At 28.3% G+C, this 21,863-nt stretch overlaps 1 protein-coding gene across 5 annotated transcripts in view; it reads right to left on the minus strand.

Moving 5' to 3' along the window:
• Nucleotides 1-14,737, minus strand: part of LOC113550367 (protein bric-a-brac 2-like) — a 33,767-nt gene extending 19,030 nt beyond the window's left edge. For 2 of the 5 annotated variants that reach the window (XM_026952132.1, XM_026952137.1), the window contains exons 1-2: nt 14,318-14,737; nt 8,145-8,795 (exon numbers count right to left, since the gene is read on the minus strand). In XM_026952132.1, the coding sequence (XP_026807933.1) occupies nt 8,145-8,783 (639 nt within the window). In that variant the 5' untranslated portion in view covers nt 8,784-8,795; nt 14,318-14,737. Of the gene's footprint in view, nt 1-8,144; nt 8,796-8,857; nt 9,050-13,920; nt 14,218-14,317 lie in introns of those variants that run through there. The other 3 variants (XM_026952133.1, XM_026952135.1, XM_026952136.1) reach the window with 3 other exon arrangements.
• Between the last annotated feature and the right edge of the window lie 7,126 nt (nt 14,738-21,863).

Below are 21,863 nucleotides of genomic sequence, written 5' to 3' on the forward strand. Positions count from 1 at the left end.
AAATATACGTTTTCCAAAACGCTATCAGTAAAATAAATTTTTTCATATTTTAATTTTAATTTAAAAAATAGTTTTATGGTAAATTATAAACAAATATGATTAGTTATTTTATATATTTTAATACAAAAATTCTAAATTTTTATTTGAGTTATTCTAATTACAAATCTCTAATAAAATATTTGTCATATTTTGTATTCTATAGGTACCTGACGTTTGTACAGGTAAAATAACAGATTAGTGTGTAAAATAAATAACAAAAAAAAAAAATCAATAAGATAATTCATTAGTAGGTACCGAATTATGATATGATAAAAACGGTTTTTATAATTATGTATTATTCACAAAAGAACATAAGATAATTTAGCTTGGTTGACATTTATTAACCATCTGAACTTAAGATATGTAAAATTAAATTGAAATAAAAAATTCTTGTCGTAAAATAAATATGCGCATAACAACATGTTTTGTTTATTATTGATTTGGTTGGAACTAAAACTTTAAAAAAATATATTGGATAATGAATAATTAATTTAATTTTTTTTTATTTATATGAATTTAAAATTAACCAAAGTTGAAATTTAAATTTAAATAATTCGTTTTTGTCAGACTGTAATTGAAATTCTCTAATTTACCAACTTCTTACGATTATTTTTCTAGGGTTTCAATAATGTCGTTTTAGTTTTTACAAATGTATAATATATTTCTCAATATAATATGACTATATGAGCATAAATAACATTTAGTTTCACGTCAATAACATTAAATACTAATTCTCTGATAGGTAGTTTGATTTTAAATTTAAAAAACCTGAAATTAATATTTTCGTATAATGCATATTATGTTAAAACTTTTAATTAACTCTCACTACTAAATTTTGAATTTAGATCGAATACTATAAGAAAAAAAATCAATACAAAGATGTAATAATAAAAAGTTAGCATTTGTATTTAAATGCGTGTAATGCGTATGCATGCAGTGCTAAAAATACGAGTTTTTCTTAAATTGTTTAACAAAATGTCCCCACCTTATAAAAATATCGATTCAAATTGAAGGTCGTTCTACAAAATATTTAGTGTTACACTGTTACCTTTAACTTTAGACATAATATATAATTGAATTTTATAGACAAAATATTTAAATTGAATTTTAATCAACTAAAATTTGAAGGATATATATATGTAAAACAAAACAGGTATATATAACTATGTGCAGTTTTAAAAAAGTGAATACTATAATATAATAATTACAGTAAAATAATTTATATAAAAAATATTTAATGTTTAGTAGTTATTTTAGTATTTATAACCATTTCTGCCTAATAGTATAAATACTATAAAAACATAATTAAATGGAGAATAAAAATGCAATATATATGTCTATAATCTCCTTTTAATCTTGAGTAAGCCACTTTAACAGGTATTCTAGAGGTAATGTGTCAATGTATTGTATTTGTAATAATTCACGTTTTAACAAAAATTCAAGTGGTAGAGATATTTTTATATTTTTTCTCTGATAATTATTAAAAATAATAGAAATTTTGAAATGTAAAGAACAATTTATTTTTACTTCAGTTTTGAATAAAACTACTATCTATATTCTATATAAATACTCGTAACTTATTATTCATTGAAGACTGAAGAGGTAACACTCTTTAATAAAAACTAAAGTTTCTTTTCTTACAATATGTTATTATCAAACTCCGAGCATTTTCTCTTTTTGAAACCAGCAAAAAATAAACTGTTTATCATTAATTGTATACAATTAATAAAACTAATTAATAAATTATTTCAAACTTATACATTTAGTATGTACACCAACAATTAATATAAATAATAAATATTATATAAAACTAGAGACTAAAATAAATGTCAAAAATCATTAGTTGAAGGTTTTTAATTAAAATATATATATAGCCGTCAATAACTGTTTATAATATAAGTATAGAAAATTCGAAAGTATTATTATTTAAATGCAGAATACTTTAAAATTTACATAGGATAGTAAATATATTATTCTAAAAGATGAAACTATACCAAAAAAAGTTAATTTTCATGAGAGTATCAACATTGCCAAAAATTAAATTAAAAAGAAGTTACCCCAGATAATTTCATGTAATACGTGATACGAATGCTCTTAATGTACTAAAACATGTTTCAAGGCTATAAAACCTTTGTTCAGAGTTTACATAATACATTGTACAATATGAAAATATTCGTTAAGACGAGAAAAGACAAGGCCAAATCGGTAAAAAAAAAGTGGAATTTGAGGACAATTATTATTGTAAAAATCGCGTGACGACTCTATGTATGATACCTTTATATCAATTATATCAAATGTGTGATTTTTAAAGCTGGTGTTAAACGCTAAAATATAATTATAAGTGTTATTCTTATTTAATTTATGTGAACAAAATAAAATGCATGTATTGTATTTTTTTGTTGCATAGACGTCGACATTTTGACGAGTAGTTAGATTTTTAAGTATTTCATGTTTAGATGATCGAAGTAGTAGATTAACATTTTGTAAAGTATTCCAAAACCATTTTTGGAATACTTTAATCAGTTAAAGATGTAGTGTAGCACTATGTAATGTATCATGCATGAGTAAATTATGTAATGACTAAAAACATCTATTATATATTAAATATATTATATATGTGTAGTCCGTGTATAGATTAATTATTATATTTTGTACTACACTAAGGGTTGAAAAATATCATATTATGAACTCAAATATAACAGTTTAATTACTGGATTTTGAAATTTAATTCTTATTTTAATGCAATTGCATTGTTGCATTAGAAATAATTTTTCAGAGGAAAGTAATGAGATTATAAATTTTATTTTTTACACATATTATTGGTTCAAAGTTGGGGTTGTATTGCATAACACTTTAGACGAAATAAACGTAATACTTAATTTATAAATATATACATATATTAATAACTACATACTTAAAGAATGTATGTTAAAAATAATTATAGTAATATTTTATAATAATTACTAAAATTTTTATTATTATGCTGATTTCTCAAAAAAATTAGACTTTAACAAATTTAATTAAAGGTTACTCTAATTTTGATAAGAATAAAAATATCAAAAGTTCTTGATTATTAAAAATTTAATCAAGGAAAATTATTTACTTTAAGTATTTTATTGATAACTTTAATAAATTAGACAAACGACTATATACAAGACTACTAATTTAAACCTAATTAATTTTTAAATTAGGTTGGACAGTTATTTGGTAAGTAATGAATTTATGTATTATTTTTCTATTGAAATAATAATTTTATTTATAATATACTCGTATATATTTATATAGTTTAAAAAAATTGAGTAATTATTAGTATAAATATAATTTTATTCGTTGAGGAAATTAATAAATATTTTGAAATGAAATATATAATACAATTACTTGTTAATTTTTAAAATATATCCTATTACAATAAAGAAATACTCACTCAAAAAACTTATTTCTCCATATTTTTAAGTCTTAATTATAAATTATCATAAAAATAATAAATTGGGAAATATATACTTGGGTTCAAATATACATTTAGGTCATGTTATTTATCTCTGCTCTCTGAATTTCATGTCTTAATTAAACACGCACTTAAAGTTAACGAATTACATTTTTGAATATCAATGCATATTCATGATCAACTATGTGTGAAGGATTTCCTGGTTATAAAGTATGCAAAAAATAAGTCATTAGTCATTTCAAAGTCGGAACTTATGATTTTGCTATTTTATTATTTGCGAAATTTAATTATTAATTATATTCTAAGATACAACATTACCTGAAATTGTATTGAATAATTTTATATTTTTACGAAATTTGATGGTCGATTTAATTATATATTATGTTCACAAATTGCCATATTGGTACTTCTTAATGTTTAGAACCAACATATTATTGTATAATTAATAAACTGTTCAAAATTTAAAATTTAATTGGTATTTTCTTTCCATTCCAAGTAATTACCTTATTATTAAACAAACTTATTTTAATTGGCTTAATATTTTATATACGTATAGTGTTATACATTATATAATTAAATTAGAATACCTACTTAATATTTTGTATACTTTTGTGATTTTTTTTTTAAATTTAGATACCATAAATTTACAGACTGCATCATATCTTAGGCTTAAACTAATAATTTTTAATGTAGACCTTCAAATATGTCTATACTGGTTAAAAATAAAATACTTGACAGATAAATAACATTTTATACCCAACAGTTATGCACACAGTGACAGTATAATATACTTTAAACATTTCGAAATATTATATTAAGCATAGTAAATAGTGTAATACTACATAGATTATTACGTAATATTGATATATTTAATTATTTTATTGAGAGTATTTAAAACCAATTTAATATAAATCTATTTATTTACGAAAATTATAAAGTTATGATATTCAAATTATTTATTTTGTTGTAAATAAAACATGTAGGTAGGCACCTAATAATAATTTTAATAGCAACGTCAGCAACCTTTATTTATGATTAAAATATGATAAAAAAAAATTATGTTGATTTAAGATATGTATATAATATATAGAGATACTTTTTTTATTACATTGTCATACGCGTATGGTTTTATTAAAAATTCAAATAAAATTATCGATTTTGTTAAATTGGTTCATGATAAAAGCATACTAGTTAATACTTATTTAAGCATATAAAATACAAATAAAGGATATTGGATCTTATATAAGTTTACTCTACTCTATATGTATCATAGTACCTATTGTATAATTATTATAAATAACTTTATACAATATTCAATTTCTTTTAAAAATAAATACTTAGTAAGTACAGTTTTTCAACATTTACTGTGTTTTAATTAATATTTTAATGAATGCGATAAGGTAGCCTTGTATTAAAATGCCAAGATTTGATACTTATAATTATAAATTCTATTAATTCATAAATTACTCTAGATATCCAAAATATAAAGACCAAGGATATTAAGAACTTATTTTGTTTCGCTCATTTCAGCATATGTTTGTTTAATGGTGGTATTGTGATTAGTGATAACGGCACAAGTCAAAAGTAATGATAAATCATCATATTTAAAAAACGATTCTAAGCTTAAAACTATTTTTCTGAAATATTAACAAAATTTTTTAATGGTTACGAAAAATGTTTAATTATGTTGGGAAAATATTAAACATGAAAATACAGAGAAAATCAGACTCACCAAAGTGCCAACTGAATTCGATTCTAATCAATACAAATTCTAGACAGTAGTGATAATGATGTTTACGAAACGTTCTGTGCCAGAACTTATAATATTAAAAAGAAAAAAAAAGTAAAAACTTAGTAAGTTAAATCAATATTATTTTTCTCACTTTAGAATGAAAACTATTTAAAATAATATATTATTTACTACCAAAAACTGATAAAATTATACGTGGTGTATTTATTATTATTAATTAATGTCTGTTATTATACATGGTATACTTAAATGGCTATAACATTGTTATTATTCTTTGAATCACGACAAAATAACAAAAATATATGTTATTTAAAAGGTGCATACCTACTGGTAATTTCATGTTATTGACATAATTTCATTAGTTTATCTTCAATATACAATGTACACTATGGAATATTGAAAATTTAGCTCTTAAAAGTACTAAAAATGATTAAGTTTCCAATCCAAGGGTATACATACATAATATTAGGGTTAACTACGTAACTATAAAAGAAAACTAATTTTGAATTTAAAATTATTATAATATAATAATTGCGAGTTGAAGTACTTTTTATATAAGTCTATAACTTTAGTATAATTTAAATGATTTTGCACGTAAATAAATAATTACATTTAACAAATTAAATAAATAATATATTCTATATAATATCTTATTTAAATGAAAAAAAAAACGTAAATATGTTATCATAATATTTAACATGACAGATAAAATACAGATAAAATATGTATTATTTTTAGATTTGAAACTCAAGTTAAAATGTATTCTTTCATGGTATTATAGTTCACTATGTATAAGATAAGTTACTTTCAAGATACGCTTACTAATTAACTTAACACGTTAAACAGTAAGTTTAAGATAATCTTAACAAATTATTATTTAACATGATACAATTAAACGAATATGTGTCTATATGCTTCAATAGAAAATGCTAATATAGTGTACACCCGATCGTATTATAAAATTATAAAAATGTATAGAGGATAACTTAAAATCAAGAGTTCACAGTTATTATCTAAAATTACTATAATGATGGGATTGTATCAAAAACATTTTACAACTTTACACGTATGATATTATTTATGTATGTTATTATTTTCTTGGAATAAAAACGATTATATAAATTGCTATACAAGTTGAACTGAATTCTTTAAAATGTAGTGCCGATTTTATACTTGTTATATTTACTTAATCTTAATGAAATCTTACAAAAACTATTTTGAAAATATTAATGATTTTTAGATATATTATATTTCAAAATGATACTTTTTATTTATTTTTATTGAACATTTGATGATATTTATGATAGATTGATAGATAATACATAATAAGTTTAATATAATATGATTTTGTTATTTAAATATTTAAAGTAATTAATTAAATATAATAAGTAAAAGGTAGTTTTTTACTTTTGTTACTGAAATTTAAGTACTTTAAATACTTTCTCTTTAGTCATAATAGGAATTTAATTTAAAATTCCTCATAAAAATGTCATTGTTAAAAAAAAAAATTAACATACATTCAAATTCAGTAAATGTAATTAAAAAAATCAGTTATTTTAACAGTAAAAAACAAAAACAAAATAAATATATCCAAAATTGAAAACATAAACATTGGGTAAATTGTTAGCGATGTTTTAAAGAAATGGAATCCTTTAACTGATAATTTCAATATACATATATAATATAGCATACAAATTTTTAGGTCTGTTCATTATCAAAATAATTAAACCAATAAAATAATACTAATTACTTTTTATTCAATATTCTGTCAACTCAGAAAAATATTAAATATATGTCATGTCAATGCAATCAGCAATCAATTATTATTAAACCATTATATTTGATTTGTTGAGTGTTATTGATCCGTTATTTATGTTATATTTGAGTAGGTACAAAATATTGAATTTCGGAGAAAAATAATTAAATGTTAACTACGTTTTATAATTAAAATTACTTTTGTAATGTTGAGTATGAGTACGTAATTTGTATTATGATTTTACTAAGATAAACTAAATTATTGCGTACGCTCGCCCGGGAGCACACAAACGCGCACATCATAGAATTACTGGAGTGCCACATTGTATTAATAATATAGGTATAGTATAGCAGCAAAGTCATGACGTGTTACAGATTTAAAATTGACACGCGCAGGTATGTAATAACGGAAGTAGTGTAAAATAGACGTTTGGAGGGCGCGAACGAATAAAATACAATCGCGGGTGTTTGTGATTTCTCGATACGTTGAATGTTTACCTATACCTGAGATCGAACGGTATTGTTTTTGAATATTCTCACCTTTACGCGTTGTTCTTAAACGTAATCTGAGAAGTTTACGGGTCGCCTATCTCGAACGAATAAAATCATCATCTGATATATTTGTCAACGTAATCCAATTACAAGGGCTGATAGATATGAGTTCCTTTGATCGGCGACGGGGATTCATACTCATCACATATTTATCATATATACATATCAAATACGTAACTCCAGGGAAACGATCAATTTTAAGAGAAGTTGACCGAATAAAAAAGAAAATAATTCCTTACACGTAGTTTTTATGAAAATAATATTATTATCAGCATCGTAAATTGTGTTACATTCGACACCTTGTTGGTATTATTATATTATGTCTGTGACCGCGATGCAGTTGCGGTCGTGTTCACTACGCATTTAAAAAAAAAGAAATATCGTTTATTGTATGTATAATATACATGTAAAAATCAATATATTGGAATCTCATCGATATCGCGACATCAGATTCAGAACTGACGGCGAAAAAATTGAAAGATGAAATTAACAAACGAAAGATAGGTATATTAAATATATTATATAATGTTGTATAATAATATCATACTAGTATATATGCGAGAATCGTATAAAAATGTGTTGTGAAAGAAAAAAAACACTTACCAAAGGTACTTGCTGAACTGGCGGCAGACCGGAACCGGACGGGGACGGTTGGTCGTCGTGCCTGCAGACAGTGGTCATGTCGCTGGGTTCGCTTTGCATGGACAGGTTGTCGTCGCTCTCGGTGGGCGGTGGCGACGGGGTACGACTCTCGGCTGGCACCGGCGTCCGACATCGGCTCAACGGTCGCAGGTCTTCCGGTTCCATAGGCTCGTCATCCCTGTCGGCGGGCACCAGCTCGACGCGGTCGCCGACGGTGTCGTCGTCGCCGTCACTGGGGCGAGCCATGTCGGCCAGCCCCTTGACCTTTAGACTCTCGGCCGTCTTCAGCAGGGTGGTCAGCTGTCGGTGGTCCACGTTCACTTCGCCCCGGTACATAAACTCAACCAGGTCACGGAGTTCGGAGAATTGAACGTCTTTGAGCACCACGATCGGGTGCCGGGTCGGGTGGTCCAGGAACAGTGCCTTGAAGTACGCGCTGCACGCGGATAACACTACCTTATGGGCGCGGATCAGTCGGCCTTCTTCCGAACAGGCGAGCGTCACGTCCACGAGGGACTCTTCTTGGAGCAGTTGACTGAATACGCCCAGCAGGTTGTTCTGATGATTGTTCCACCGGAGACAGTAGTGCTCGCTTCCCATGTCTGAGACAGCCTGTGTAACGAACAAAAACACACGTTTACTATGTCGTACATAATATCATTAAAATAATATACATGATACGCAGCAGAAGCACACGCATATACTTTTCTGGATTTCCCTCGGGAAACCACGTGTCACTCAGTATGACCCACGAGGTTTCATTTCGTACATATTATCACCAAATCGAACCATAAACACTTTGCATATCATATTAAGCGGACTTATTCGACAATCGAAAAGATTTATGTATATTATATATACATAATGGAATGATCCACTGTATTCCTATATTTTTGACTCTACATACTATTTATTTATTCATATACCAAATTTTATTATATAATATTGTTCTCTTTTATATTTTTAAGAATTGCTCCCCCAGCACAAGCTTTGCTTACCGGAGGTACTACAATATTATATTTATAATTGTAAAATTTGATGTAAGAACTTGTGATGTTGCAATAAATGCATAATTATTATAAAATATAATAATTTTATAAATAAAAAAAAAAATGCTTTTGTGAAAAACGTATTTTTTCGACATTAACACGACGAGTGATATAAGGACCGACATCGGTAAAATCACACGAGCTCGTCATAATTAATTTTGAATTACTGAAGTGTCCTGGCCATTATTATTTATTGTTTTAAATTTATTTATGATATATTTCTTATTTCATTTTACTACCTATCGCCGTAAAAATTCTTATCTGCATTCATTTTATAGATCGGGTGTACAATTACAATTGTACAATCAAACTACCTATAGCAAGCTAGCTTGATGTGTGTATAAGTTATAACGTTATGATATCGCGGGCAGTGCAGCTGTATAATTCTCTAATACATAGCCGTTGACTTAATGATAATCAACGTTTAGGTGTGTTTATTGTTTATATAACATAAAGTATATAGGTATATATTTCCTTCGCTCTCGTAATAAATCATTTATTCAAATCTATAACAATACTTTATTAAACCACCGAAGTCAATATTTGTACATTATTTTAATGATAAATAGAAAACTATGGCGGTACTTTAGATTATTATAAAAATACAATACACACGACACACAATCTTAACCTATCCTACTTTAATCACTATAAAATATAATGATATTTATATTTTATTCAAAAAATTTAAAAACGAACTTATAATTTGAATAATAGAATAATTAGAATCAAAAATCTTAACACTCGTGTTGATAAAAATATTGATGAGGCTTTTTAAAACTAATTGTCAACGTTGATTATATGCTATAATAACTATTATTAATTATAATTTATACAATTTATTTTAATAATCTAATCAAAAAAGAACAAAATTTAATTAGGACTATACTTAGTTACCGACTAATCCATACACCACACACCTAGCTACCGCTTAAATTAAACACCAGATTTTATATTTATATTAATTATCATAGCATATGTACAGACATATAGTAGGTATATTTTAGAAAAATAAATAAGTGAACGGATTAAAAAAAAATGTTTAGTACAGTGTTTGACAATCAATTGGCAATTTGATCGTTACTATGCTATAAAGATAATTATTATGAATCGATCATCGTAAAAACTACACACTAATAAGTACTTTATCACTGAACTCGACCTATAGTCATTATTAAACAGTTACTATTACGACATAGTGAAATATTTATTTACTTTAATCTTATTAATAAAATACTATTTATAGATAATTTATGAAGTTAAAAATATAGATACAATTTATATACAGAATGTTTCAGATATTTTTTTTCAATTCAACTAGAATATTAATATATTATGTATATTATACATTTGTATACTCGTATATTGTACTCAAGAAATAAAATAAAGAAGTGTAACATAAAAAATCAATAAAAATTTATCATAAAAACAATGAAAACATTTGTTTAATTAATAAATAAATACAATAATATAATATAATATAAGTGACAATTTGTGTTTATTTGTATAGTAATTTTCACATTATTTTTTATTATAAAATAAATTATGATAACAATATATATATATATATATGTTGAAGAGAAGATTTCGACATTTACGTGTTAAGTGTTTAAAATAATGATTTCAGTAAAATGTGTTATTGATATTGTATTGTATTATTCATAAGTTTGAACCATACAATATATATACTTTCTTATGTTAGGTTATATTTGACTGTTATTATATTAGATTCAATTTTCAGCCAAATAAATGTTAATTCTGTTTATATAGGTAAATTATTTCCTTGTAAATATTGGTCTTAGTTGTTTTATCTATAATACCGTACTAAATAAGTAAAAATAATAATATTATGTAAATGATGAGTTATTATAAACTAATGATTTATATATATATATACATAAATATGTATTATGTATATGGGTACGTTACTCTATTTACTTCTCTAATATCATTATTTTTAAGGTAGAATTCTAGTCAGATAAAAATTAGTTTTGATCCAATTTATTGTTGTGATCCTTATTGAAACCTCTATGATCGAATGAAACGAGTTATAAAAAATGCAATCGAGGAAAATATTCTTTAATTTTATATTTATAACATAATTTAAGATCCGTATGTATATTATATACATAACTTTTTTGTTCTAAAAGAATCTATATATTTATTTTAAGGAAGAAATCTATTAAATTGGATTGGAAAAGTAGGCAATACACCCCACAAACTAGTAAAATCATCGGTAAGTTGGTTTATAGGAGTTTATTCTTCTCAACTAGTATTTATGTTCAACTTTTGATAAAATTATAATATTAAATTAAAAAATTAGTATAGAAAAAAACACGTTTTCATTATATTACCTTCTGGTCATCTGATCGGCTGGTCATAGTCTTATTCTAGATACAATTTTTTACAGTTACTTTAAATGTCTTTTTCTTTAAAATGTAACCATTATCCTGCTCTTCCTATGTAATAACTGTCTGTATTCATTATTACGAACATCTAGTTTATCATCCATTGATTTTTATTTGAGCCAACTCTATATTATTTACTAAATGATAATGTTAATTAGTATTCGTTCTACGTATAAAATGTATTCAATTATAAATTTATAATATTTCATCACTTTATTCATTACCAAAAACTTATTTCAAATAAAATTTTGTTTTGACAATATTTTATTTATTATATTCAAATAAATATTATAAAATTGTATTTTCAACAATATGCTCCATAACGATAATAAAAATAATATTACAGTTACATTTTTATCATTAAGTATTTTAAGACTGTATACAGAATTGTACTGTAACTTTTTTATAAATAAAGTATGGAAATTGCGTAGAAAATATTTCTGAAAATTGAAATTTAGTATATTTTATTTTAGATATCGAAAAAAAATTATTCATTACATTTAGAAATTCATAAACTGAAACTTTTTTTTTCGTTTTTCTATAGTTTGATCGTGTTAATTTAATTTTTATGTTACATTTCCAATTTTAATATTGCCCACATAGTACATGATAAATATATGTTTTATGTAAATTTTTGAACAAAGAAGGTATTTTAATTTTTTTGATCTATTTATAATTAAAAAACGAATATAATTTATTTTTATTTAATTCTTACATTATCCTTATTCTTGATCTACGAGCCTAGCGGTTCTCAATTTGTGGGTCACGCATAACCTCGTAATTTTATTTATTTTTTTAATTTAATAATATATTATAATTTATATCTTATAATATTTGATACTTAAAGTTTCAAATATTATTATATTATTTTTTTTCAAAGTATTTTTTTTAAAAATATTATTTATTTGTATGGCTCAACAATATTGAATCAACTAAATATTTTGGTCACGTTGTCATAACGTTTGGGAACCATTAAGGCTTAGAGTGTTCTACAGGTAAGTAATATTCGCAAGTCCTTTCTACTCAAAACCAATCAGATGATTTATAATTATTTTATAACCTTGGTTCTCCATAGTTTTACAGTATTATAATTTAAAGGTTTAAAACACTTAAAGCATAAAAAAAATGTAAAACTGTATAATGCATGCTCAAATAAGTAGTGTGATACAAATAGGTTTATACTAGGAACGAAAATAATATTAGTAAAAATGTGTATTGTTTTATAGTTTATAATATATTATAGATAATTGGTTTTTACTTAAGCTCAGTGTCGACTGTATTGTTGTGAAAAAAATGTATAGTTTAATTTTACTAAAATTTTAGGGTTTGATGCATATGAATGAGCGATTGCTATTTTTACAATATAGTTTTTTTGAAAAATATTTTTTGTTGGAAATACAAAATACTAAACAGTTTTTATAAACAGTCATAGATTAGGCATTTATAGAAATAGAATACTACAACCTAACTTGACAATAAATTCTATATTCAAGAAATGGAGAAAACTAGCAAGCGCTGAAAGTTTTAATCTAATTTTTATCGAAATATTGACTTTTTTTGAATACATTTTGTTCGGTACAAAATCAATTAAAAGTGACGGAATAAACTTTGAAATTTAAAGGTATCTACAAAAATCATCTTTTTAATTGTATTGTATTGAAATATTTTTTATAACTATTTTTACTATTTATTCATCGTGCATTATATAAATATTATTTTTGAGTAATGAACTCTGTAAATTCTCGTTAACTGGCGTTATGTGTATGCAATTTAAAGACGCGCATGCCCATAACAAATATATACATTACATATATGTATTTTATTATTATTTTAATTCAATTGAAAGATAAATAATCTCGAATACAAATAATATTTGAAAAAATATTGAATTTTAAATATTTTCTGGTAATGCTTATAGATATAAAGTATTTTATGTCAGATAACATTTATTTTATTTTAGTGATAAGAAGATGAAAGTTTGAAAGCGTTTGATAAGTGATTACAACATGTAAATACCTATATATATTTGCCTTAAATGAGCACCATATAGTATAGTCGGCGGTACATTTTATATGCATATATATATATATGCGTACATTGGCCGAATTGCGATTCTGCTATCGAGTATCGACATTGTACGCCAATACACACACACTCACACACACACACATATATATATATATATATTTATATGAATGTGCGTCATCCACGGATTGCAGACAATAAAAATTAATTACAAATATAAAATAAAATTTAAAAAAATCACATAGTTATACGCACTGTGTGTTAGTAGTTATCGTCCTTCGCGAAATTCCTTTTCGTAACACCATTAGTACTGGCTAATAAAATATCACGGAAGTTTGGTTGTAAAGGTATATATAACACGATTTTGTTTGCACTTTGGCTAATCCGACACACCGAGCATGCACACACCAAAATAAATAATAATAATAAAAAAGAAGCTGATCCGCAACGCCTTTTACGAAATGCACGTTCGAAAGACAACAACAACAACAACAACAACAACAACAACAACAATAATAAATTATTATATACAAAATACAAAATAAAACTTGAATAAAAAAAAAAAAAAAAAAATAGTAAAAAAATATTTTTGTATTTTGAATTTCTTATGATTTTGTTTTGTTTTGTTTTTTATTTTTTTTCTTTAATATACCTTAGCTATATGAATTCATTTTGGCGCCTGGAGTGTGCGTGTAACACGGCGGCACTCGATAGAGAGGACACACGGAACGATAAAAATTTTTTTATTATTATTATAATTATTTTTTTTTTTCACAAACCGGTATAACACGTCGCCGGCGTATGACGAGCGCACTAATCGCGTCGTTCGCGAATATTTCTGTTCGCGCGCGTATGTCGTGCGTGTGTGTGTACATATATTTGTGAGCATGTGTATGTCCTGTTTAAGTGTATGTGTGTAAGTTTGGTATGTGTATGTGTGTGTGAGAGTGAGAGTGTGTATGAGTGAGTGAGTGAGTGTGTGTGTGTGTGTGTGTGTGTGTGTGTGTGTGTGTGCGTTATCACGCGCTTTCGATGGGAGTTCAACCGGCCTCCGATGACTTTGCCGGTCGACTGATCGAGTGACTGTGAGCGCTGGCGTACACCGCACTGGTGCCGTATAGCGCGCGGCGCCAAAAAACGAAACGACCGGGCGGAATAGGACGCGCGCGCAAAAACGTCGTGCCGGCGGTGCGCCCAAACTGACAACGCCGCTTAGACGCCGGCTCCCGCGGCCCCCTCGCGCCTCGTCCTCGTGACGACGGCGTAGGCCGGTCGACGCGGGCCCTGGGTCTGGGTCGGGGACGACTGGTGGGGCGGTGGGCACCCGCGAATATCGCGACCGGCGGCGTTGGCGGCGGAGTACCCCGATTGGCGTGCACGCGTGTGCGAGGGGTACGCGGGGCTTTGAGTGGGTGAGAGGGGGCACTAGACGAACCTTCGACGCAGCGGCGAGGACGCTGCCCCGGCATCCGCACCCACTTTCCCGACCCACCCATCCCGTGCCGCGAAACCGCCGCCGTACGTTCACCTCCCACCGCGACCGTGTATAGCCGCCGCGGCATCGTCGCCACCTCTCCGCATCGTCATTGGGCGTCCCGCCGCCGAAAACCGGTCGCCTTGGAAATTCGCGTATTTTGCGATTTTTTTTTACACGCACGTGCAGGTGATATTCGGCCGATCGCCTCGCGTTGCGTAACGCGTCATCAAACGTTCGCGAATTTGTTTCAAGCGCGCGCGCGCTCGTACACGCACACATATATAAATAAATGTGAATATATATATATTATTTCTGTTATGAATGCCTCGCGTTTATTCAACATAATGTATTACATGTATTTTATCGTCAACAGATAGGTTATACGATCGTTCCCATTGGCCGTTCGACCGAATTGCCGTTTGCGGATTATACGCATATTATATCGTATTATAATGATATTCATACGCACACGTACACATCCGTGTTTAGGACCGTCAACGCCGATTCCTTTCACGACGATGGTTTTTATTTGTGTATTTCTTAAAAAAATCTTTTTTAAAAGACTTTCGGTCCGACGCCCGACACGTCTAAAACACGTTTATGACGTTTTGTACGAAAGTCCATGTACATCGTTTTCTGATGAAATCAATTTTTCGATTTTATATATAATATATATATATATATATATATATATATATACATTTTATTTATTAGCCACTTAAAATAATATAGCATAAACTATATATGAGTAGTGTATTATAGAACTGGCAACTGCACTGACCAAATACAGCCATAACCGAGATTTTTTCGTTTGGCGATTGATGTTTTATTTTATATTTTTATTTAGGTGCATGTCGTAAATGATTCGATTGCGTCTAGGCGAACTTTTCGAAATAGCCACACGTATAAACGTAGCAAAATATGGTTACTAACACGCAGAAAATGCAAATCGTTTAAGGCCACTGAACTGCCTTGAATCATGAAATTAATTTCAGCTAGAAATGATAGTATCGGAAAAAGTTTAATAATTTGTTACTGTAAGAACAGGAATATTTCTAAAAACTTATATTATTATAATTAATTTGTATTAAGTATATATAGTTTTCAAATAATTATATAAATATTTTATAGGTATAGATGATGTATTAGATAGTTGCTACATTTAACGTGTTTTTTATAATTTTTCAATAATATACTCATATGGTTTTTATTTTATAGGCATAGTATAATTATTAATGATATTGCTCTAACTTTTTTTATCCAAATTATTAAAACTTATTTTTGTATTTTCTGTTGTTTGCAAAAATTTAGCTACAGAGAAATATATTTCCGCTTTATTTTACTTTTATCATTATTATTTGAACAAACAAGGTCTTTGATTCTAATTGGTCAAAAAGAGTAGTCGTGCTTATAATGGCTCCTTATAAATTGCATATAATCTATTCAAAAAATACATGCAATAGGTACGTTCTAAAATTTTACGATTTTTAATCTGAAATTTTATACCTTTAAGGTCATATAGTTAAAAAAAATTGTATTATTTTTGTGAAATAAAAATGTATATACGTGTGTATACATATATATCAATGTATGCATATATTTTATACCGTCTTTCATATTTTTTATTTAATTAATACGAGTCGTAGATACCTATATATACTAATTTATTGATAATTTAATGAGAATTATATAACAACAATAATTTAAGTACCTACCTATCTAAATAAAATACCGGATCAATTTACACGCTATATATAACATAGTCAAAAATTGAATTCAATTATTTTGTATAATAGTTTAAATAATAATATTTAAAAATATATTCAACTACCTACTATTTATATTATAAGTTTGGTATTAACTATATTTATTGAACGTATTGATTGTATTCTTATCAAATATGGGTTTGCAAGCTATTACAATATTTTCTATTATAGAACAAAGTAGATTTTAAATTGATTTGAACAATAAAATATTAAAATGTATACCAAGGTACAACTGCAGTCTAGACGTCTAGAGAGTTTTTGCCGTGAGTACGAATAGTGTTAAGAATAATAAAAACTAATTCTAATAATTGTCAATAGAATACTATTCTATTTTTTTTATTTAATCATGAAGAATAATATTTAGTCAGAATAATATTTGAGCTGATGGTGTATATTGTATATAATATGTATATATAGAATAGAATCAATAAAGGCTATATACTTTATAAGCAGGTACTATACGTATAGGTGTAGTATTATGGAATAGGCCAGGGGTCACCAATTAATATTTTTGAAGGTCCACGTTATCCATTAGGAAACTGAAAATTTTTCGCGGGCCATCAAAATTCTAAGTACAAATTTACATTGTTTAAAAATCAATAATATTTAACAAAAATAATAATTTACAACAATAACATATAATATTGTGGTAATATGTGTTATTTATTCTTTGTCTGTGGGCCGGATAAAATTTGTTCGCAGGCCGCCATTTGGTGACCCATGGTATAGACCGCCATAGTCCGATTTTATAATTAACGTTGGAGGACATTGTAAATAAAATATGTATTGTTATGTATATAAACACGGTACATTTAATATATATATATATATATATATTGTAAATAAGTAATAATTGTTATTATTATGGAAAAAAATGCTATTATAATAGATTCAACCAATATCGTGTAAGATGTAATGACTTTATGTCATCAAATAGATACTTACATACAAAAATAAGAAAATTATTTTTTTCCTATTATGAAATAAACTTTTATATTCTAAGACAGTGTTGTAAAATCATCTTAAAAAAGGTATAGGTACTGCACCTACTTATACAATTTCTCGTTCGGTTATTTGGTGAGTATAAAATTGTATACAATTATAGGTATGTTGTAACCACTGACCAATATAATATAGGTATTATAAAAAATGTCTAATGCAATATAAATAATTATTAGTAAAGTAATAATAATATATAGGTAAATTACAAGAATATGAGTATACTTAACATATAATATATAGCAATATATTGTGTTTTTAACGCTTGTGCGTACAACTTTCTTCATTGCCACAAGTTTGTAAAATTATCTATAAGTATAAAAAGTCATAATAAGTTGATATTTTTAAAGTTTTAAATACTTAAATATAAGTAAATCAAATGATAGCTATAATAAAAAGTATAGGTGCCTACGTCCTACAATCTGATCCTTTCACATTATCTTTTGGCTCAGGAAATTGAAAAGAATCCTATAGTGCTTATTAACAATTTAGCAAAGTATATATGCGTTTAATGATTTTTATCTAACAGTTTACGTTAATAAACTTTAATTGCGTTTCAATAATTGAGAAAAAACTATATTTTTAACGTTAATACTTATGATGAATAAAATTTTCATAAAAACCATTTATTGTTATTAATAATACGTAATTGTCATTTGCAGTTTGCCTAAATTAGTCCTAAAAAGTCTGGGACCCAAATTTAATTTTTTGAAGGTTCAATTGAACTGAAGAATTGAATGGACCTGAATAGAATTGATCTTATATATATTTATTATAAAAAATATGTCATATTCATATAATATACTAAAATAAACCAAACTATATTTCACAATTCTTTTAGAATATAAAAAAGTTTATGCAAATACTGCTCTCGACCTCTAAAAAATGTAACAATATTATGTTTCTCGGAATCCTATATACACCTGTTGTTATTATTGTGTCTGCTCAGGTCAACATTATGTGTAGTTCGACACTAATAGGTCAGTTCAATATACCTATTAAATTGTAGTGTAGTCAAAATTAATGTAAGTGTTATTTTATTTGAATGAACTATAATTAATTTTATCTTGGATCAATTTTTGGTTAATTAAAAAAAAAAAAAAAAACTAACAAGAGGGTTTTCATTAAATTTGTTATTTTTGCCAAGGCAAAACTTTTCTAATAACATTTTTAAGCTACATATCAAGTTCTACTATTATAGTGTATTTGGAAATTTGATATGTTTCAAACAAGGCATTGTGTGTTAGTTTTCATACTCTAATTATAAAAATTATAAATATGGTCCGTTATCCAGTTATTTTGTATATAATATATAGATATAACAACGAAGATCCAAAAATAATCATTGTATAGTTGTAATAATTACCGTTGATGTTAAAATATAATAAATAATAATGTACAGCGCGAAATGTCCATCGTCATCGTTGATATATATAATAATGTGTGTTTTGTATGCACTCAGTATATATATTATACCCGAACGTGTAAAAATAATGTATCGTAACGATATATTGTACAAACATGCACGCCGGGTGAAATAATGATATTTGGACGGAAACAAGAGTGGCGCGACAATAATATTAATATTATGTGTGTATACATAGGGGACATAGACATGTCCGTTCGTAGCTGACGGATGAAGCACGTCGTGATGGTCGTATTAAAAAAAAAATATAGTAATAATAACGATAATGGGGCCTCAAACGAATTGGAGGGCGGACGACAGCGATGATGGTCATCCACGTTCGTCGTTATATGACAAAAATAACTACATTAAATTGTTATATTTTTTTTATACACGATATATCTGTGTATTGTGATTATATTATTATATACCTTTAATACCTATATAATAGCATAATACCATATTTTGCGTCAATATATACCGATTAAGCCGTATATAGGTGCAAGTGTATGGGACGTGTTAAGTATAGGTAAATAGTCGTTTGTTCGGTTTGGGTTGTTTTGTTTAGCAATAACCCGGCGTATTGTAACGTATAATATGACGTGTGTGTATATCATATGCTCACTGCGGGTATAATAATATGAGAATACAATTCAAATATGGCGAGTCTTATATAGAATTTAATATGATATTATTTAAATGACAACATATATACTTGAGTATCGTTTATACAATAATACGGTCTGCACCTTTGGCGCAATTTTTACAAGGGTGGTCGTAGGTTCTTTGTGCTCGCGAGCGCATATGTAAATAACGTGACCGCGGTTCGAGTGATAAAAAAAAACGTATTTTGCAGCCGAAATCGTTTGCGAATAATAAAGTCTAGCCGTTCAACGACCCCGGTCGCGCGTTTCAAAGTTTAAAAACAAACGTCCGAATCGAATCGTATCCAGTGGTGCAAATCTCCGGAAGCGGGGTGATTGGGGATTTGGTAGGTATTATGTGTGTGGATCATATATATATTATAGCTGGTATATAGGGTATATATATACTTATATGTAAAAGCATCATGTTGTAAGCTCGTGCGTCTCATGATTATTAACGACTGTGCGGGTGGATGCCGACCCATAGATTTCTAACTTTACCCCCCTTTTCCGTTAAAATAAAAACGATCTGTTGAACGTATCGGAGCCTATAGTATAATATTATGTCATATACAATATTATCACATCGAATTTTAAATAGTGCACCGTGTTAAACGACCGTATAGAGAGATCGCGTCGTCAAAAGTGCAATAATACATAATATTATATTTCAATAGTAGTTATAGTATGCGGAAAGACGTAACGAAATATAGAAGAAAAACCGACGAGCATCCTCAGCCCGCTGTCGCATCGCGGGCGGTCGACGCGCGTCGCGCAAGTGCGCAACTGGTTCGCCGGCCGCCGACTTACCACGCACGCGTGATCGTTCGCACACGCACTCGCGGAACGGCGGCGATGACGTCGACACCACGACCTAGGTATAATGCGGTGTTGTAGTCGCGTACGCTGGTTGTACGTACACACAACATATTATATACAATAACACGCGCGCTCTTAGCCGCCGCGATCACGAGCCGCCCGACTCGCGCAACAATTATTGTATTACATTTTACCGCGGGCGCGTCCGCCAAGCATATAGTAATAATATTACATTATATCATTATTCAATGCGTTTATATATTTATATATATATATATATATATTATACAGCGCGTTCGCTCACGCATACGTCCGTGTGCCCGTGTGGCTGTGTTTGTACACATAATGTTACAAGACGGTTTTGTGTAATGATTAAAACCGTGTTCGGCGGCGGTGGGGGCAACGATATGTATAACCACGAAATCTCAAGTCTCGACGCCGTCGGTTCGTCCGTCCATTATTCTCTTTATGCGCGCCCAACGCTCGCGTTTCCTGGTCGTTTCTCAAGGCCTCGGCCCGGCCGCAAAAACCGCCGGGCAAACATAATAATAATAATAATAATAATATTATACATTGTCCATTGTCTAACGGCCGAGCCCCCCTCACACCCCCTCCCCAAATCTGAACGATCGGTACGCGCGCTCGTCGCCGAAACGAACCACGACCACGATATTATACGGCTAAGCTGGTACCTTAAAACATTATCTACTATGTAACGTTTCATTAAGGCGCAGCAGCAGCAGCAGCAGCTGTCGTCGGCGTCATTGCCGCCGATACTGTCGTTGTTATCGTTGCGTATACCCAATTATTATTATTATTATCATCTTCACTCGTCGAGTATAATAATATTATTAAAATATTAAACATACGGTGGTTACTTTATTATAATATTATTATATTATATTATGAAGTGATAGACGGCCGTTGTCCGAACGCAAGTAATATTAATTTTTATCTCACTCCCCACTCGTAATCGCCACCGTCAAAAACATCGTCGTCCGAATTATAAATTCAACGTCGTCGGCCGGACCTCTGTCGTGCTCCTTCTCACTCTGTCACTCCCTGTCTCTCTCGCTCGCTCCCGATCA

The sequence above is a fragment of the Rhopalosiphum maidis genome, chromosome 4, assembly GCF_003676215.2.
Source record: "Rhopalosiphum maidis isolate BTI-1 chromosome 4, ASM367621v3, whole genome shotgun sequence".
Classification (NCBI taxonomy): domain Eukaryota; kingdom Metazoa; phylum Arthropoda; class Insecta; order Hemiptera; family Aphididae; genus Rhopalosiphum; species Rhopalosiphum maidis.